Below are 20,771 nucleotides of genomic sequence, written 5' to 3' on the forward strand. Positions count from 1 at the left end.
TGATTGGTGTAATCTGCCTACGGACATGTTTCACACAGAACTGGGTCTGCAGCTTCATCTTCCCTCTGATCCAATGAGTTTATTCCGATCCATACTCTGGCTGATGTCATACACCTTACCAATAAGATATTCTTCGAATATTTCCAACTTGGCTAGAATTGAATCTGAGATGTATACGTTATTGTTTACTAGGTCTGAGTAAGTCAGAAAGCTGCTCTTCGCTTTTCTCGGAAATGTTAAAAACATTCCTTCTTTTATGGAGTTAAACTAAACGTAAATGTTTCAATATTTACAACAGTAACACCAGTTTTGAAGGTGTGAGTGCCTATGTCTAAAAAGCTACATAAAAACAGGGACAAGCTGGATAAGGAGGATGCTCACCACAGAGACTCATTTCTCCTGACCTTAATGTCGTTTTTGTTACCACTCCTGATGAAGACGGTGCATTAGCATAAAAGGTAAGGTCTGGGCCCGACCTCACCGTCTTGGTTTGGTGTCATGAAGTTTTTTTTAAAGAGAAAGTAAAGATCAAAGCAGGGCCTCCCACTTCCTCCATAATGATAGATGTAGAGGGGTGAGGAACATGGAAACCCTCTTAACTGACCAAAAGACGCCGCAATTGGACGTTCTGATAAACATACATGGGGAACAGGAAAGCGGCCTCTGTACCCATGAAATATGCCTAAACTGGCCTTTCATGGTGTGTTAGGCCTTTGAGACTGTACCTGTGATTAATGGTGTGTGTGTGTGTGTGTGTGTGTGTGTGTGTGTGTGTGTGTGTGTGTGTGTGTGTGTGTGTGTGTGTGTGTGTGTGTGTGTGTGTGTGTGTGTGTCAGGGTCCTCTTTCAGAGCGTGCACTCCTGTCAGGGACTCTAGCGGAGGGCAGTCCTAATTAGAAGGTGAAATCACTGGTCTAATCCTCGTGCTCTGGGACTTGGATTGAGAACCTGACAGGTTGACACATGCGCGTGCGTGTGTCTGCGCAAGTGCTTGCAAGGATTAGGCGAAAGAGATAGGCAAGTCCAAACTTTGAAAAACCAAAGTGCATTCGTTTCCTAAGAGACGTCGCCTCAATGCCATAAACTTACAACACATACAATTAGCTTCCGTTTACACAACCATGACCTTTCACCCACAGTTGTCAACACAACTTCCTGTCTGGCGTTGTGTTTCCTGAAATGGTTCATAAGCTGCTCTGCATGACGCATCACCTTCTCTATTGTGGCTCTACTTTCTCACGTATACGATGACTGATATTTCCAGCGGAATCACTCTGATGTACACGTCTTTGTATCATAGAACCAGGAAAAAGGGGGGGCAGGGTACGGGATAATGGTGGAAGGAGAGACGAGACAGAGTCACACACACAGAGAGAGAGAGAGACAGAGACAGAGAGAATCTGAAGATAGAAAAGTGCAAGAGAAAAGGGTGCAGGTGCAGGAGGGAGAGGGATGTGGGAGGGAGGAGGAAGGGAGATGAGTTAGGAGGAAGGAGAGGAGAGAGAGGAGGGGTGGAGGTGAGGGAGGAGGGAGGGAGGGTGGGAGGAAGGGAGGTGATTTAGGAGGACGAGAGGGAGGAGGGAGAGGAAAGGGAGGAGGGGTGGTGAGGGAAGAGGAGAGAATGGGAGGAGGGAAGGAGGGAGAGGAGAGGGAGGAGGTGAGGTGAGGGAGGAGGAGAGAGAGGGAGGAGGAGAGAGAGGGAGGAAGGGTGGGGATTGAGGAGGAAGGAGAGGGAGGAGGGGAGAAGGAGGAGGGGAGAAGGAGGAGGAAGGAGAGGAGAGGGAGGAGGTGAGTGAGGAGGAGGAGGAGGGAGGGTGGAAGAGAGAAGAGCGCGAGAGAGAAAAGGGGGAGTTTTATGTCCTTTGAATCCGAGGGAATGAGTTAACCTTGGTGCCTGGGAAAAACAACGTAACAATGGGACGGGGGAGGCGGACAGATAGTCGGGCGAGGAGGGGCTGAAGTGTAGAGGAGGAGGAGAGAGGGGCTGTCAGGGGTGAGGGATCTACAGGCCAATTTGGACACCAGAGGATAAGAATTTCTATCAGTGCCAGTCACGGTTGTCTACGCTTGTTTTTATGACCAGGATACGCCTTCTGACACACCCTTCATGGTCTGACCAAGCCTCTCTCTATGTTCACAGGATGAGAGAGGCTGGACACTAAAGGATATGGGTCTATCGCCCCCACTCCCAGCCTGCTAGGTTTCTCCTGGCTGGTTACTGTCCTAAAGGCTTGTTTCTGATACAAGAGAGCACTGTTTCATACGCGTGTCCCACGGTGGCCGTGGACATCAGTGGTCACAGATAACCACATCCTTGTTCGTGTGTGTGTGTGTGTGTGTGTGTGTGTGTGTGTGTGTGTGTGTGTGTGTGTGTGTGTGTGTGTGTGTGTGTGTGTGTAGCTTTCAACATCAAAGACGCCTCCAATCTAAATGAAAATGAATAGATGCAATATTATAAAATTTCGGGATGTGAAGCCATCCTGCCTGGCCACAAAAAAATATGACTTTAAGGACGGATCTCGACTAAACGACAGACTGAGATGGGGCGTGTGGACAGAGGCCCGGGAATGTGGTGAGCTGGTGATGTCAGAGTGCCCAGTCCAAGTAGCCTTCATGGTGCCCAGCTGATTGTCCTCCAGGGTGGAGCCAAAGGGCAGCATGGCAGCAACACAGGCCCCGGTGGAGAAGAGATTTTGACTCTCTGCTAATGACCGCTGAAGCTAATGAGGGGCCAGTTGCTAACAGTAGCTAGGAATTCACTCGGCCTCAGTCTTGACGCTCTCACCACCTTTTCTCCATTTAGAAAATTGTGACAAATATTTTAGACAGACTTAAGGGATTCAGTCTGATGGAGGGATGCCTAGCTTACGAGAGGCGAGTGTTATGTTGGAAAGATTGAAGAGCAGGGCTGGATTGGGAACCTCTCGCTCTCAGATGCCAATCCATAACCTGCTCTGACTGACTCCCTCACCGTCAACCGTGACCTTCTCTGTGTGCCAGTCCCTTTGGAGGACCCTCTCTCCCCAAGAACCACAGCTCTGATCCAGAGAGGTCTTGAGGCCGTTGGAACCGCGGAGACAGCCAGAGGTTTAGGTGTCCTTGTGTGTCCATGTGCTGCAGTATTAGACGAAGGGGATAATAACCCATACCCTGGTGTTCATCAATATCCAGTCCTTTGAAGACAGAGACACTAACAAACGACACAGAAGAGGGCGAAAGCACAAGGTTCACTTAAAGGCCCCCTGACATGTCACCAGGTGTGGGCTGATTAGCCGTTACGTGTCCACCTAGATGTGTGCTGGATAGATCAGTCTACCAGCCTACCAGGTGGACTGTAGCAAACGTTGCTCATCTATCCGTCACACATCTAGGTGGACACGCCCACCTGTGATGTCATAAGGGACAGATTTCCAAAATGGTTTGTAACAGCTAATCAACCCACACCTGGTGGCATGTCATGGGACCTTTAATGTCCATCAGCATGATCTGCTGTGCTGGTAGAGGTTGCTTGGGGGGTACAAATTATCCTTGTTGTGAAACCTTTACATGAAGTACAGCAATCTGCCGTAACTGGCCGACAAAAAAAGACCAAATGTGCATTTCCTTGCATCCTTTACGTTTGACCAGGAAGCCGTGGGAGGTTTTAGGAAGGAGGTTTTGTAGGGAAATAGTTTGAAGAACAGATCCAAAATCGCAGAAGTCCAACATTAGTAAACGTTTTCCAGGGGTCAAGTTCTAGATAAATAGCCGGTCATGTGATATTGGCGTGGGTCTTGGTGTCAAGGTGTAGAGGTCTAAACCACAAGCTGGCAGGAGAAACTGAGAAACCTTTTGGCTGGGAAGCTCTTATCAGTAGGAACCGGGAACCATTTCATTAAAACACAGGAGGTAATGAATAGGCCACACAGGAGCCTTATTAGAAGGCCCCAAATTTGACTGCCTGTGTCTAGGAAATGTAGTCCTATGATAAAAGCCTGACATCCCAGAACTACAAAGGCCTCAATGGGAATCAATCTAGAAGAACAACAGCCGTAGCCAAGACATTCTTGATTATTGGGTCATGACGTGGGCGTTTTTAAACGGTGGTCATAAACATACACGTGTGCATTCACAGCGAGTTAAGTGTTTGATTGAATTTGGTCGATGCTGGTTGACTTGCAAAAGAGAAAGTTGCATAAGACACCATCTATCTATTTCCCCTCTCGAGATGCTGGGCCTGGAGGCTCATTAAACCAAGGACTCCCTCCCTTCCTCTCTCCCTCCTACAGTAATCCCATAGTCTCTGCTGCAGTGTGGTGGTCGCACGGATCTGAATGTATTAAAGAACAAAGTTGGAGAGGGAAAAGGGAGACAAGCCAAAATATACCGAGCTTCACAAGCGCACCTTTTTGAGTTCGAGTTGAGTTTCTTCTCAAACTGTCGCCTTCTCGCAAAGCATCTTCAAAAAATAGTGATCATATAGTGGGGTTCAATCGTTGATATTGGGGTCCTCATACGTCATAACGTCAGAGTCTGAAGCAAGGTTCCACTCACCCCTACCAGGACCATAATGATATCCAAAACTTCTATCAAGGTCAGCTGTTAGTGGTTAAGTGATAAATGGCTAAACAGTAACTAACAACATTCAACGTGTTTGGCTGCTTTTTTCGCGGAAATAGGCAATTTATGCGTTGGAAGTGCGGCATATTTGAAAAAATGCGGCCCCCGCTTGAATATGTGGATTTAAGCTGATTATGCGTTGAATTATGCAATCGCATAATCACGTTTTTCTGGAGGGACTGACTAACAGGTAGAGCATAGCCATTTATCAAGTGTCTCAGAAGAAGGTGTGCACTGTTGTATTTGTGAATATGGTGTTAACATAGTCGAGAACATGCTCGTCGCCAAATGAAAGCAGTTGCAGTGTAAATATATTTTTTCCGAGTGGCTTGATGAACGTATGCTGTACAGCCATTGAACTGGAACAGACTGCGAAATGTAACAGAAGACAAGCTGCTCTGACACTGACAGTACCTGTCAACCTGTCTTTGTTTGGAACTGGTGGAAAAGAAGATACAGCATCCATTCATTCATTAATTCATCACAGTTGACTTTATACATATCAATGTTTTAGGAATCTGAAACACCTGCCAGAACGGTAGTCGACATTAAACCTAGCAGCTATAGTAGACACCTAAGAACAGCGTACCATGTCGACAATGACCAGCATAAACACGCAGGACATCGTAGTAATTATACTGTTGGTAGTAAAAAAACATCGCTAAATGCAGTCTTCATCTGATTGTTTTAATTGTCTGTGAGCAAAAAACTGATAGCATACAAGTCTACAACTAGGCTACTTGGTTATCTTACGCTAACGAGGGCTATTAGCAAAAGCTACAAATGTACCCTTTATAATTATGAATAAATGAGGAGGCGTAAAACTTAAATCCCTTGTCTAACAGAGTAATCGGGGCTCTGGACGTCCGTTTGGCAATACTGTGCACATCGGTAATGGTGATTTGGGGTAGCTCCTGTAAACACCGGCTGTAGAAGGTCGTCAAAATAAGCTCAGCTGTGTTTGGAACCCGGAAGAATGTTGTGCATAAGGTCTATTTGTAAGTACCTATAGAAGTCTTGGTTTGGTAAATCATATTCCTCTTTGAGCTGTTCAGATGATTTTAGGACTGCTCTATCAAACAGCTGGTCCAAAACCACAAAATCTCTTTCCTTCCATTTCAGGAAACCTTTATCCAACCAAGCTGGAGAGAACTCAGTTGTTTGCGATCATTAAAGCTCTGGAAATGGTCATGGGAAGTTGTAGCTTTTTCCTAACGATTGACCATATTTTTAAGGTGTTCTTGCTCCATACATTAGTAATTTTCTTGTCGTGGTTTAAGAATGGTATTGAATCTAAGGGCAAATTTGGGCACTCACTCTGCTCCATTCCCACCCACATAGTGTCAGTGTCTTCGGATATCCAAGCAATCATTGTTCTGAGTTGGGCTGCCCAATAATAATTCTTCAGGCTAGGCAAGTCTAGGCCTCCAATGTCTTTTGGGCAGAGAAGTCTTTTAAATTTAAGTCTGAGCCGTTTGCCTTGCCAAATAAACCTGGATAGCCATTTATCTAATATAGAAAAGGTGCAGGCAGGAATATAGATAGGTAGTGAATGGAAGAGAAATAGCAACCTTGGTAAAATGTTCATTCTTAGTTTATATTCTTCCTATCAGGGAGAGTGGTAGGATTTCCCCATCTTGTAAGGTCCCCTTTTAAGTGTCCCATCAATTTCCCATAGATGGCTTTAAACAATTGTGATAAGTCCAGTGGCGGTTCCTTAGAGGAGGCAACGCCTCCTCGTGATTTTCGTAAATAAATTATTAAAAAATATTAATTTTTCAAAATTATCTATGTGCAATCTGTGTTTATTACTGAATAATTACAAGAAAATGTTGAAAATGTTAAAAAAACAACAACTGCCAAGTGCCATTGCAAGCGCGGAGGCTGGCCGACGTTACTCTCAGCATGTTGTGTCCAGGGTTGGCCACTGAAGGGAGCGGAGGCAAAGAGGCCAAAACTCACTTTTGCCGCCTTTGAGAATAAAAAATAACCAATCACAATAGGGGATTATCACGCTTCCTGGTTCCGGTGGCGGGATTTGTCTTCGTTGTGCATGAACACTTCCGGCGCACTTCCACCATGGCTGAAACAAAGGCGAGATGTCACTGCTCTCTGTTCCACTTTGTACATCTAACAAACAACACCAACCCTACTTAAGTTTTCATGGATTCCCGACTGAAATGAGTCTAAGGAAGAAGTGGATTCAAGCGGTTCGCCGGGATGAAGGGCCAAACTTTAAAATAAAACAAGGTAGCATGTTTGTTTGTAGCCGGCACTTTAGTGAATCAGACTACAAACGCTACAGCTAGCAACCAACCGGGGTCACACCAAGCGACTGAAAATCGGGTCTGTACCCTCCCGTTTCCAGTGGAACAACTGGGGACTGCCAAGAAGGGGGTCTGTTTATAAAAGAGCATCAACTCGCTTAGGCCATGACGTTCACCCATCCCTTCCCCTGGAGCAACCGCTGCCCTGTGAATAAGAGCCGATGGAGGAGATCTCAGCTTCGGTGGTGATGACAGAACATGATTTCGGTTCTGCTCCTAAACCAGGTTTGTCAGTGTTTGTTAGTGTTCTGAAATATTGGCCTACTATTACCCCATACTGTTCTTAAACCACCTACCTGACAGGATGTACTACCTATGGTTTAATCACAGAATTGGCTATTAGTAGGTTATACCGAGGAGGTAGGTCAACTTTTCAGAACTCAGGCACAACATGTTTAGTCTTATTAATGTCTCAGCATTTGACCAAACCACAATGTGAAAAGCTTCATCACAAGTACAAATGTTGCATTTTATATCTTACTTAATTAATTGTAAAGGTGAATATTGAGCTATAAAAAGCAAAATTTAAAAGCAATATTGAGCTACAAAAAGCAATTTCTTTAGAGGTCCAAACTGCTTCCAATATGCAAGTCACAGCCAAAATCTGGGTTAGATGTTTTAATTTCATCTCATACAGGTGCACTGGATGCTGCTGCTGTAAACATACAGCAATTGGAAGAAACAGTCAAGGAGCTGATGAGAGCTGTCTCAGCTGAAAGTGGTTCAAGTGCATTTTCACAGATTCTGTGTCTCAGACGCGGACATCCTTTTTTACACCAGATTCACGTCAAGAGATGTTTTTTGTGACTTCTGGGAGGTTATTCAACCATCTGCCTCCATGTTGGTTTATTGGTCGAAAGCTCAGAAAAAGAAACAAACATTTGAACCCATTTCTCCCAGTCCAACGTGTAGACTGCAACTGGTTGAGTTTTTTCTCTTCTGCTGCCGGGTTGCTGCAGGCCTGCAAGAGAAGGTGCTGGCTGACATGTTTCAGGTCAGTGTGTCCACTGTCTACCATGTTGTTATACCGTGGGCCAACTACCGTTACCTGCTCCTTGGCTCCCTCCCCATCTGGATGAGTAAACTGCAAGTCAAGAACACCATGCCAAGATAATTTGTGCAGTACAGTCCAGATGTTCAGGTAATCATCGACTGCACCGAGGTGCAGTCGATGATTACCCGAACATCATCTTACAAGAACACAACAACCTTTAAGGCCTTGATTGGGATTGCCCCTTGTAGGGCTGTGACTTTTGTGTCAAGTCTCTTCACCGGCTCCATCTCCGACCCAGAGCTGACTGAACGAAGTGGACTGCTGGATTTACTGGAGCCAGGAGATGGCTGCATGGCAGACAAGGGTTTCACCATCGAGAAGCCACTAGCTGATCGTGGGACAACGCTGATTATACCACCCTTCAAGATGACAGGTAGGCATGAAAGGAATGAACATTTTAAATTAAAACTTTGACCCAAATGTGACCATTAAGATATGCAGACAAATGTTTAAGATGGACTGAAGCACTCACAATAATATTACTAATTAATTTATCTCTAACCACTGCGCAGTTCACTGAAGAGGATGCTCTGAAAACACAAGCAATCGCTCGACTTCGAATCCTCGTAGAAAGAGCAATAGGCAGAGTCAAGGAATACCGCATCTGGGAACACACTGTCCTTTCACCTTGTCTGCGACAGTCAATCAGCTGTGGACCGTCTGCTGTGTGATGACCAACTTCCAGGGACCACTTGATTTAAAAGGCTACATCCCTGTTGAATAGTGTTTCTACTCAAACATGTACCTATAAATATTAAATATAATATATAAATATTAAAACGAGAGGCACTGAACATTTGGATTGGTCCCTTCATTTTTTCCGGAGCTGTAATTTTGTACACTGAAAACATTGTATATATTGAATGACATGTAATGTAATTGAATGAGAAGTCTTTCATCTATAATCAATTTTAAAGTCCAGTCAGTCCATCCTGAAAGTATTCAAAATAATGTTAATATATAACGTAGTAAATTATGTACTCAGAAAAAGAGAATTAATTAAATCCTTTTATTCTTTCAGTTCCTTTATTCATTCAGTTCATTTCACATTCATTTCACTTTCTGCTGAAGATACACATTCATATATGTACCAAAGAAGTACAAGTCTACCTTATTTTTCATCTCTTATCATTTCATCCCTCCAGACTGAGCTGACGCCAAACCGACGTTAGCATAAGCCAACCTACCTAGCGTAAGCTAGCTAGCAGACACTCGCATTCGTAGTCGTTATATTTCTCGAAAAATAAACAATCCCTTGTCCAGTTTGGAGCGGGCTGTTATGGAGTGTTGTTCGGTAAGTCTGTGACCTTCAGAAAACGTGACTTTGGGTACATTTACCAGGGATGTCGTGAAAGTGAACTGCCGGTCCTCCATCATCAGTTCGCCAGAGTGATGAGTGGTTCACCGGATGTCACAGTGCACAATGAACACCGAATGCGGAAGTACTACGTATCAGCGTGATAATCCCCTATTCAGTTGCACTGTTGCGAGGTAAATCATCTATACCATGTTAAACATAGGAAGGGAGGCCAGCCTCATCTACTCCTTGCAACCAATCACAAATCAGTATTTTTTTAAATAATGTTCTTCTGAGCAAATTCGTTCTTTCTAGTCAGTTGCCGCGGCTAACAAAGATTACGACTACAACGATATCAAGGAGGAGAATATAATTCAATATCTACAAGAACACAATTTTCGAGGCTACAGTTTGAGCATAAAAGAGAATGGAAGACCAACGCCGAGACTGAACTTGATCCAGACCACAAAAGCAGGTGGCTCACGAAGCTTCAAGGAGGAGAACTATGCTCGGACGGAATGGCTAGCTGGCTCTGATCGGAAATTATTCTGCTGGCCATGCATTTTGTTTGATGAATCACCTACACCTAACCCATGGATTAGCATTGGATTTGATGACTTAAAGAAGAAATTGCAAAGAGCCATGGAGAGACATGCCAAGTCCAAGAGCCACATTAATTCCAACTTAAAGTTGAAACTGTTTGGACGTGTGCGGATTGATGAAGCCCTCAGCCAGGCAGCTAGCATCGCTACCCAGCGCCACAATGGACTTGTAAGAAGAAATCGGGAGATACTACGTAAAATGATTATTGCAGTGGTATATCTTGGGAAGCAAGAGCAGGCCTTCCGTGGGCACAATGAGTCAGCTGAATAGCCTTAATAAGGGGAATTACGTTGAATTGGTGGAGTCTTACTGTGAGGTAGATCCTGCTAGCTCAACATCTAGAATCAGCCACAGTTTTCAAAGGGACATCAAAAGCCATAAAGAACGACATCATTCATAGCATAGCAATGGTGATTAAGGCAGACATCGATCGCGAAATTAGTGCAGCTCCATTCATCGCCGTGCAAGCTGACGATACAACTGATGTGTCCTGCCAGTGTCAGATCTCTGTCATCCTTAGATATGTGAATGAGAAAGGGAATGCGTGCGAACGATTCTTAGGATTTGAGGATGTCAGTGCAGAAAGAGATGCCGCGGCTTTAACTGAAGTTGTAACGGGAACATTAAGAAAGTACAATCCGGAGGAGAAATTAATATATTCTACAATGTTGTATGCATATCGTTTACTCTGTCTTGGTTGTTCAGGGATGGCTGTCCCATTAAATGTTAGTTTACCGTTTTGGTTTTCTAACAAAATAAACGAGTCACGCATTCGTGTGCCCAACGTGAGGAATTGTCTCTTTCCATTTAATGCAATTTCCACAATATTTTATTTATATGATTGGAAGATACGTGTCGTTGACCCTGTAGGCTGCCATGCCATGCATTACATTTAAGCAGCAGGCTCGCACCATGAATGAACTTAACATTATGAAGTTGAACTTTTTCTGCACGTTTAATTAAAAGTTTGAAGCATTGTACTCTGCTGATACACTGTTAAGTGTCTAGTTTATTGGGTGTCAAGCAACTATGTTGCGAGACAACCTATTGTTTTTGTAGGAATTCTTCTTCTTATTATTACGCTGCCATGGGAGTCTATGGCAGCCCATAGAACCGCTTGGTGAAAAGTTGCAAGATTTTGCACACTGGTTCAGGACAGCCCCATTAGCCCATTGAGCCAATGTCAGGTCGCTAGCCCAACAGCTCTAGCGCCACCAACAGGTCAAAGTTGCACATGCATTCATGTTTATAACTTTCGACCCATTCATCAAATATTCACAAACCAGGTATAATTAGATCCCTTGAACCTAGCCAAGTTCAACGCACCCTATGACGTCATTTTGCACCATGATGGATTTTCCGCCATCTTGGTTTATGTCAAAAACCTTCAAAATGCTACTACTATCACAAATCTTGTCCAATCATCTCGAAACTTGGCAAACATGATCTTCCGGCCATGCTTGATGCAAAACATCTGATAGACTTTTCACATTCAAAACCGTTTGCCCGCTAAAGCCAATCAAATTTGACCGCCAAGTCGCCAAACCGGAAGTAAGCCCATATCTCAGCAGCCCTTTGACATATCATAACTCACCTTGGTACCATAGACCCAAGACCCCATCGTGGTGACACTGAATGAATTTGGTGACCATTGACCTCTAGGGGGCGCTGTTATTAAGGTCGATGTGTTTTGACTCCTCTCTCTTCACACGAGTATATTTCATGCAAATTTTCAATGTCTGGTGATACTATCAGACCTCCCTGTATAGCTAGTATATTATTTCTTGCAAAAATATCCGCGACAGCCAATGATATTCAACTGCGAAGCCGCCAAACCGGAAACACGCCAATATCTCAGCAGCCCTTTGACATATCATAACCAAACTTGATACATAGACCCATAACATCATCATGGGGACACTCAATGAATTTGGTGACCATTGACCTCTAGGGGGCGCTATAATTAATGAAGACGTGTTTTAACTCCTCTCTCTTCACATGAGTAGATTTCAAACTTATTTTCAATGTCTGAGGATACTGTCAGACCTCCCCATATAGCTTATAAATTATTTCTCATGGCAACATCAGAACTTGGCCACCATGTTGAAAGTTGTCAAAATCAGTTGTAAATTGCCACAGGCCACAAATGATGTCCAATCTACATGGAACTTGGCATATATGATCTTCAGACCAAGCTGAACAAATGTATCAAACAGCTTTCTCAAATTCAAAACCGTTTGGCCGTGACAGCCAATCAAACATGACGGCGCTCATTAATGGGTAGACACTGCACTCATGTGGCGACAAGCGGTACTTAATGTATAATGCAACAATGACTATATTTACCATTCCGCCCACCTACAATATAAACTGCAATTCCCACTGGATTAGATGCTTCACGAACCACCTCCAGAACGGATGCTTGTTTACATTGTGTCTTTTTTAGGGATATTGTTCCGAATACCCCTATGTATTTTTGACATTTGTTCTGTCAGGCAGACTGTATTGCGCCCTTACCTCTAGGTGGGATCCTTTTCCCATTTGGTAAACATTGACGCGTACTCGCATAATGCTCATCCCACCGGCTGTCGATATTGCCGATTTCCGAGACGGTCGTCATGTAGCCCCCTGGCCGATTACGTCCGTCCGGTAGAATTAGCTTACCGAGTCCCATTATGCTTGACACCCACATTGCTGCTCGCAGCTATATTTTTTGTTATTATTCTCTCTAACAACGCCTCCAAACGACGCGTCACGCGAGTATGTTTTTTCTAAAGTTGTGTAGAAAAGACATGCACGTGCGGGTGCACTGCGCGCGTTCATGAATGCACGTTCATGTTTGCCTCCCTGGTGAGCTCGGCCAGGAACCGCTAATGGATAAGTCTGTTATAATAATTCCCAAGTATCTAAATCCTTAAGACCATTCAAAATCAAGCCTTCCTGACAATTGATTTGGCCAATGTCCAACTTACATCATTGCCTCTGATTTTGATTGGTTGATTTGATAACAAGAAAGCTCTCCATATTTTGTGATGGTGTCTATCAGTGCAGGGACCGAGAGGACTGGGTCACTTCCATAAATCCGGATATCATCGGCGTAAAGAGATATCTTATGCTCCCCGTTTCCCATGTCTTTTGCCTTTTATTTCCTCATTCTTATAGACGCTGCAAAGGATTCAATATTTATAGCGAACAGCATGGGGCTAAGACAGTCCCCTTGTCTGACTCCTCTCTCTAAGTCAAAGAACCCAGAACAGTATCCATTTACTCTAACACGTGATCTTGGATTTCTGTAAATAATTCTGACCCAATCTATAAATGTTGAGTGAAATCCCATTGCAGATAGTGTTTTGCATAAAAATTCCCAATTCATGGTATCAAACGCTTTCTGTGCATCAAAGCTTATTAACATTGAGGTTTGTGTGTTTCTTTTAGCGCAAGTAATGATGTTTAGGGTTCTTTTTATATTGTTAGCACCCTGCCTATTGGGAATGAATCCAGTTTGGTCTGGGTTTATCAAAGTAGTAACATGTTTTTGAACTCCATGTGCTAAAATACTTGTCAGTAGTTTCTGGTCATTACATAACAAACTTACAGGCCTGTACCTTTCAGAGTGTTGGGTTCTTCCCTTCTTTATGTATCACAGATATAATGGCCTGAGACCATGTCTCCGGAGGGTTGTTCTCGGAGAGGGAGTATCTAAACACCATAGTTAGTATGGGTGCTAGGTCGTTTATGAAGCATTTATAGAATTCTCCAGGAAACCCAACGACTCCTGGAGACTTGTTGCTTTTAATCTATTTATTGCATCTCTTTTTTCTGTTTCCGTAATTGGTGTTATCATCTGTTTTGATGCTTTTTCTGGTAATGTGGGGAGGTTTAAACCAGTGAGGAAGGCATCAGTATTCTCTGCTGATGTTTGTAGTCTGGGTTCTTTGTGTACATTTTTGTAGAATGATGCAAAGGCATCAGCCATTTCTTTGGGTTGAGACACTGTTTTGTTCAGGGTAGGGTGACAAATTTTGGAGACAGTACGATTGGCTTGAGCTTTACGAAGTTGGAAGGCTAGAAGGCGGCTAGCTCTATTCCCAATCTCGTAATATCTGTCTGGGAAATCTTAAAGCCCCTTCTGCTTTATATGACAAAAGTTTGTCCAAGGCTTTTCTTGCCTTCTTAAGTTCTGTAGCAATGTTACTTGTTCTTGTGATTTTGTGTTGTGTCTCTAGGAGCTTTATTTTTTCTTCCAGGTTTAATTGTTCTTCGAGTCACCGTCTTTCTATTTTATTTTATTTTTTTCATTTATTTTCCAAAGTGCAAGTTTACATACATTTACAGACACCACATAACACGACAAAACCCAGATACGTGCGACAGACATGTAACCTATACCAAAACATAAAGAATTATACGGGGACAAGGACAGATTACGAGAGGGTTTGGGGAGGTGTTTGTGAGGGAGTGTGTGCGTGTGCGTGTGCGTGCGTGCGTGCATGCGTGTGCGGGAGGCCAGAGCAGCACAGAGGAGAGTTTCAGTCTGGTGAAATTAGTTAATATGTGTAGGTTATAGTTACAGAGAAAGGGAGAGAGTAATTAAATGAACTGAATAAACAAATATGCAAAAATGAAAGAGTCTTTCTATTTTTGATGATGTCTGTATGATTTTTCCTCTTATAACCGTTTTTGCCCCCTCCCACAAAATTGAAGGATTAACTTCGCCATCATCATATGAACTCAAAAAATTCTTTTAGAGTTTTACTTAAATATTCTACTGTTTCTGACTTATTCAGCAGTGATACATTTAGCCTCCAGTATCTGAAAGAAGAATGCAAACCCAAATTTACCTTCAGCACAATGGGAGCGAGTTATAGGTTCAATGAAACATTCCATTACTTTATACATGTATTGTTGGGGGAGACAGAAAAAGTCAATCTTTGAGAAGCTATTGTGTACGTTAGAGAAAAAACTGAAATCCTTCCCTTTTGGGTTTCTGGTTCTCCATGGGTCAAAGTTCGACAAAGTTTGGACATGAAGTTATTTAATGTTTGAGAGGGGCACTGAGATCCCCTCTCAATGGGTATCTTATCCATTTTCCCATCCTGCACTTCATTGAAGTCCCCTCCTATAATTAATATCCCTTTTGAATTGCCTGCAATAATGTTAACTATTTCTCTAAAGAACATTGGGTCAAACTCGTCTGGAGCATATATATTCAATATAGATACCTCAGTTCCCCCAGCGGTCCCAGTCAACTTGACATACCTTCCTGATTTATCCAGTACCACCTTCTGGGCACTAAAGGCCAAACTTCTGTTAATTAAAATAGGCGCCCCTCTTTTTTTCCCATTTGATGCACTATACACTAGGTTAACCCATTCCCTTCTTAATTTGATGTGCTCGCTCTTGTAGTAGAGCAATTGAGCCGTGCATTTTTTTTAACTGCAAGAGTATTTTCTTCCTTTTGATAGGATGGTTAATCAATGGACATTATAACTCACTATTGTGAGTCTCCCTAAGGGAGACGCCAGCCACCCTTCTGAGAAAACTCATCTCGGCCGCTTGTACCCGCGATCTCGTCCTTTCGGTCATCACCCAGCCCTCATGACCATAGGTGAGGATAGGAACGAAGGCGGTATTGCGTTTCGTAAAGCGAACGTAATACCGCCCCCGCTGCTCCGATTCTCCGGCCAATCTCACGCTCCATAGTACACTCACTCGCGAACAAGACCCCGAGGTACTTGAACTCCTTCACTTGGGCTAAGGACTCATTTCCTACCCGGAGTAAGCAATCCATCGGTTTCCTGCTAAGAGTCATGGCCTCAGATTTAGCGGTGCTGATCCTCATCCCAGCCGCTTCACACTCGGCCGCCAGCCGATCCAGTGAGTGCTGAAGGTCACAGGCCGATGATCCAATGAGGACCACATCATCTGCAAAAAGCAGTGACGAGATCCTCAGACCACCGAACTGCAACCCCTCCCCACCACGACTACGCCTCGATATCCTGTCCATGAATATCACAAACAGGATTGGTGACAAGGCGCAGCCCTGGCGGAGACCAGCACCCACTGAGAACGAAACTGACTGGCTGCCGAGGACGCGAACACAGCTCTCGCTTTGGGAGTACAGAGATTGGATGGCCCTGAGGATAGACCCCCTTACCCCATACTCCCGCAGCACCTCCCACAGTTTCTTCCGGGGGACCCGGTCATACGCCTTCTCCAGATCCACAAAAAACATGTAGACCGGATGGGCATACTCCCAGGCCCCCTCCAGGATCCTTGCGAGAGTGAAGAGCTGGTCCGTAGTTCCACGTCCGGGGCGAAAACCGCATTGTACCTCTTCAATCTGAGGTTCGACGATCGGCCGAACCCTCCTTTCCAGCACCTTGGAGTAGACTTTACCAGGGAGGCTGAGAAGTGTGATACCCCGGTAATTGGCACACACTCTCTGGTCCCCCTTTTTGAACAGGGGAACCAGTACGCTGTACCCGACTCCCACGCAATGTTGAATAGGCGTGTCAACCATGACAGCCCCTCAACACCCAGAGCCTTTAGCATTTCTGGCAGGCAATCCCTGGGGCTTTGCCACTGCGGAGATGTTTGACTACCTCAGTGACCTCCACCAGGGAAATTGACGACGAAACATCAGCAACCTCGAGCTCTGCCTCCAACATAGTGTTATTCGGATTCAGGAGTTCCTCAAAGTGTTCCTTCCAACGTCCGACGACCTCCTCAGTTGAGGTCAACAGAGTCCCATCCTTACTGTACACAGCTTGGATGGTTCCCCGTTTCCCCCTCCTGAGGTGCCGGACAGTCTTCCAGAAACACTTTGGTGCCGACCGAAAGTCCTTCTCCATGGCCTCCGAGTCAGGAGTCCTCCAGGATATCATATCCCGGAAGGCGTCCTTCTTCAATTCGACGGCTTCCCTGACCACCGGTGTCCACCACGGTGTCCGAGGGTTACCGCCCCTTGAGGAGCCTAAGACCCTTAGGCCACAGCTAGCCACCGCAGCTTCAGCAATGGAGGCTTTGAACACCGCCCACTCCGGCTCAATGCCCCCAACCTCCACAGGAATGCCAGAAAAACTCAGCCGGAGGTGTGAGTTGAAGATACCTAGGACGGGGGCATCCGCAAGACGTTCCCAGTTCACCCGCACTACTCGTTTGGGCTTACCAGGTCTATCCGGAAATTTCCCCCATTCCCTGATCCAACTCACAACCAGATGGTGGTCGGTTGACAATTCCGCCCCTCTCTTTACCCGAGTGTCCAAAACATGCGGCCTCAGATCAGATGAAACGATCACAAAATCGATCATTGATCTTCGGCCTAGGGTACTCTGGTACCAGGTACACTTATGAGCACCCTTATGTTCGAACATGGTGTTTAAAGTTAAACAATAATCTTTTATTGCTTAACTTTAAATTATAAAACTAGCCAAAACATATGTTCAATGCAAAGTAAACCATATCATGTTCCTATCATTGTATCATATCTCTACTCACAGTTCCGTGATATTTCGCTTGTTTCACAATGGCCTTTATCAGCATAGAGAATGGCCTGCAGATCCGCGTTGGTCATCAAATTCGTCAGTTACTCTGCATTAGTTTCGCCTGGAGCCTCTCCCGCTCGTTGAGCCCAACATGGACACCCAACTCTCCGAGTGTCTGAGGGTTTTCGTTCCGGAATCCAGGTAGATTTTCAGCTTGGCAGGGAAGATTTTGAGCTTTGATGTTCTTCTCTTTGAGCTGGTGTAGTCCTGGTCGAAGAATATCTTCCGTCCGTTGTATGGCACACCTCAGCGCTGTTTCCAAGCCTCCTGAATTACCGTTTCTATGATTCTGTAGTCCAGAAATCTGACGAACCCTGAATCTAATGGACCTCGGGGGGCTAGCAGGATCTTTCGGTTTCATGGTCAGTGATCGGTGAGCTCTCACTACATTTAGGTTCAACTCTTTTGGCAGCGTCAGTGAGGATCGGATTTCTTCACCTTCTCTCACCTCATATATGCGCACGTTGTTCCATCTCGCCCTGGACTCTATGTCATCAGATTTTGCTGACAGGCTAGCATCACAGAGTAATAAACAATTCATAGAAAAACAATAACATTATTTCACAACTATTCATGGGCTGTAAGCCTTACATTGTTTGAGGCAAATTTGGATGTTAATGGATGTTTCAGAATGTTGGTCATGGTGTTAAGCCAAATAAGACTGGGAGACTTAATATATAGATCAAGTCAATCCTCCTCGCTGTTTGTGTTGCAAAGATATCAGTGACCTGGTCGTACCAAACTGGATCTTTTAAAAGTGATTTCAGAATTACAACGTGTGTAGCTTCACGGTTTCGGCCCCCTTTCAGACGGCTTGGTAACCCAACGGAGGAGTGCCGAAAAATAGGTAGGCTCAGCGCGGCGCTCAGCGTGTTTATTTCGGGACCTTGCCCAAATTTTGGCGGCCGCCAATATAAGCGAACAAAGCCGCACCGAACCGCACCGCTCGGTCGAAACGCCAACATAAGCAAACAGCAGTTCTGTACCGCAACGAACAGTACCGCAACACTCGGTGGAATCGTGGCATACGACTGAGCGGATTTGTTGGTTCTCGTAGTTCTCCCCTAGACTTGAGGGGATAACCCCTCCCTCCAGGCTGCTCCACAGCCAGGGCTCCTTCTTATTGGTTCATAGGGCAGCCAGGGCTTCTGCTTATGGGTTCATAACGCAGCCAGGACTCCTTCTTATTGGTTCATAGCGCAGCCAGGGCTCCAGCACATTCGTGAATAGATTTTTGCACGATTCAGACCCCTTAGCTAGTCACACCCACTCAGAGGAGGAATTTCCTCCTCTCTCCCATTGAACCCCATGTTATTCACCGTCCACCAACACTGCCGGGGAAATGAATGGGAGTCAATGGAGGCTGAGCGAGAAACGTCCTCAAACAGTAATTTTCAATAGGCGATAGGGGGTGCTAATGTCCCTTTACCAATAGAAACGAACATTACATATACAAAGGCATTAAAGCATTGTCATATTTAAGAGCATTAATTCCTTACAGTAGTCTGGGCAATCGAAAATTTTTATTCTCAACAATGTTAAGGAGGATCTTCCTCCCTCTCCTCACTGGAGAAGCCTCCACTGGTTTGTATGTATGTGCCCGTGTACGCGTGTTTTTCATTATGTGTGTATGCCAGTGTGTCAGTATGTGTGTCTTCCAGTATGTGTATGCTAGTTTGTATGTGCCAGTGTGTGCGCCAGTTTGTGTGTGTACCTTCCAGAAGTTGTCCACCTTTCCATAGACCAGCGACTGGTTCTGCCGCTTGATGTCGTCGATGTGTCGTATATCGCTGGCGTTGAGGTGCTGCTCCACCACGAAGCCCAGGAAGCTGTTGTCTGGGGTGTGGGCTACACACACACACACACACACACGCACACAAATGCACACGCACACACACACCTTAATGTTGATAAAAATAACAAGAAAAACAAAAGACTAGAACTGCAAGCAGTTATGCAGGGGTCCAAGAAATGTGCATTTCGCCGGCACAACGCGAAGCATGTGTTCAAAACGCTACCGTGAACCTGTGGATATAAAGGTTTTGACTGCTGGAGGTTTGGTGTGGGAGTTATATCCCCAAACGTGTTTTCAGAACATTCCTTTGGCCAGTTAGGAGATGAACAATTCCCTCGTTTATGGCGGCCCCTAATGGCGAAATTTTGTAGAAGATATACAATTTCCTCGTTTATTGCGCCCCCTAATGGCTAAATTTTCCGAATTTTTGGACTCGATCCGATGTGTATTTTTTTATTTTTTTTAATTGAGCTAATAAACCAATATTCAAAACGCTACAGTTTCGTCATCGACGGTCGAGTCAAAATAGTTGACGATTTATTTTTGTGTGTGTCTGAAGATGTCGTGTGCAAAGTTTGGTGTCGATTGGTCAAAAAATGTGGGAGGAGTAGGGAAAAGGCAGTTTAGCGGTTTTCGCGATTTTGTGAAAAAAAATTATAGACGCAAATGGGCGTGGCGTCTATAAAGATGCAGCAGACTCCAGTGAATCTGTGTGTATAACGTTTTGGACTCTGGGAGGTTCGGTGTGGGAGTTATAGCCCCAAACGCGTATTCCTTGGTATAGCGCCACCTAGGGACCGGCGTGTCTGGATTTTGTTATCTGAGTAGCGGTGCCGGACCTGGATCTAGTCATGCCATTGGCGTGTCTGCACCATTTACGGTTTGGGCTGTGGTCCCACTTTCAAGGCGGATAGTATAATAAAAAACACTACAAAAACAATAGGGATCCAACCTGTTGGCTTGGACCCCTAATAATCCTTACAAAAACAATAGGGTTCCAACCTTGTTGGCTTGGACCCCTAAAAAGGAATAAAGAAAGAACACAAAGTAACAATCTGAAAGACTCGGCATGACACCACTGCCATTGCTGACTAATCTTTCCCATCAAAAAGCTGAATTAGTAGCTTGTATAAACCCACTCCCTCCCATTTCCGCATCCAATGATATATTGGATGAGTTGGTCAAAGTAGGCAACCCAAACTATCCTGAACGACTGAACATAAACAATTTGATGTTCTACCCAACACTAAATGGCTGCGTTTCAGAGCTGGGCAGTTTGCCCTGATCAGTGTTCTCCAACACCGCACTCAGGTTTGTCAGTAAGCGACCCCGGACAGATGTTCATAGGAGCTGTTTAAACACATGGAGAACACCTCAGGTAATGATGTGGAAAGATGTGTTCATCCCTGAATGGTAAACGACTGCCCTCCACCGCCCAGCATATCAACCTGAGAGGTGATTACGTTGACTGCCACCTCCACTAGGAGGGGAGGCAAGTAATCCCTACCAGGATTTGAAACACAAATGAAAATGTAACACGCTAAAACTAG

At 44.8% G+C, this 20,771-nt stretch overlaps 1 protein-coding gene and 1 long non-coding RNA gene across 5 annotated transcripts in view; one reads left to right on the plus strand and one right to left on the minus strand.

Moving 5' to 3' along the window:
• mgat5 (alpha-1,6-mannosylglycoprotein 6-beta-N-acetylglucosaminyltransferase) overlaps positions 1–20,771 on the minus strand; it is a 136,918-nt gene that overhangs the window by 23,294 nt on the left and 92,853 nt on the right. For both annotated transcript variants that reach the window (XM_060048883.1, XM_060048884.1), the window contains exon 11: positions 19,141–19,274. In XM_060048883.1, coding sequence (XP_059904866.1) covers positions 19,141–19,274 — 134 coding nt within the window. The remainder of the gene's footprint in view (positions 1–19,140; positions 19,275–20,771) is intronic.
• LOC132455156 (uncharacterized) lies at positions 6,583–8,773 on the plus strand. Of its 3 annotated transcripts, XR_009525101.1 has the most exons (4): positions 6,587–7,150; positions 7,563–7,919; positions 8,218–8,352; positions 8,492–8,773. It is a non-coding gene; the product is annotated as an uncharacterized LOC132455156 (long non-coding RNA). The 3 variants fall into 3 exon arrangements; XR_009525102.1 differs by having other exon boundaries at positions 6,583–8,066; XR_009525099.1 differs by having other exon boundaries at positions 6,584–7,919.

Source organism: Gadus macrocephalus, chromosome 4, assembly GCF_031168955.1.
Source record: "Gadus macrocephalus chromosome 4, ASM3116895v1".
In the NCBI taxonomy this organism is placed as follows: domain Eukaryota; kingdom Metazoa; phylum Chordata; class Actinopteri; order Gadiformes; family Gadidae; genus Gadus; species Gadus macrocephalus.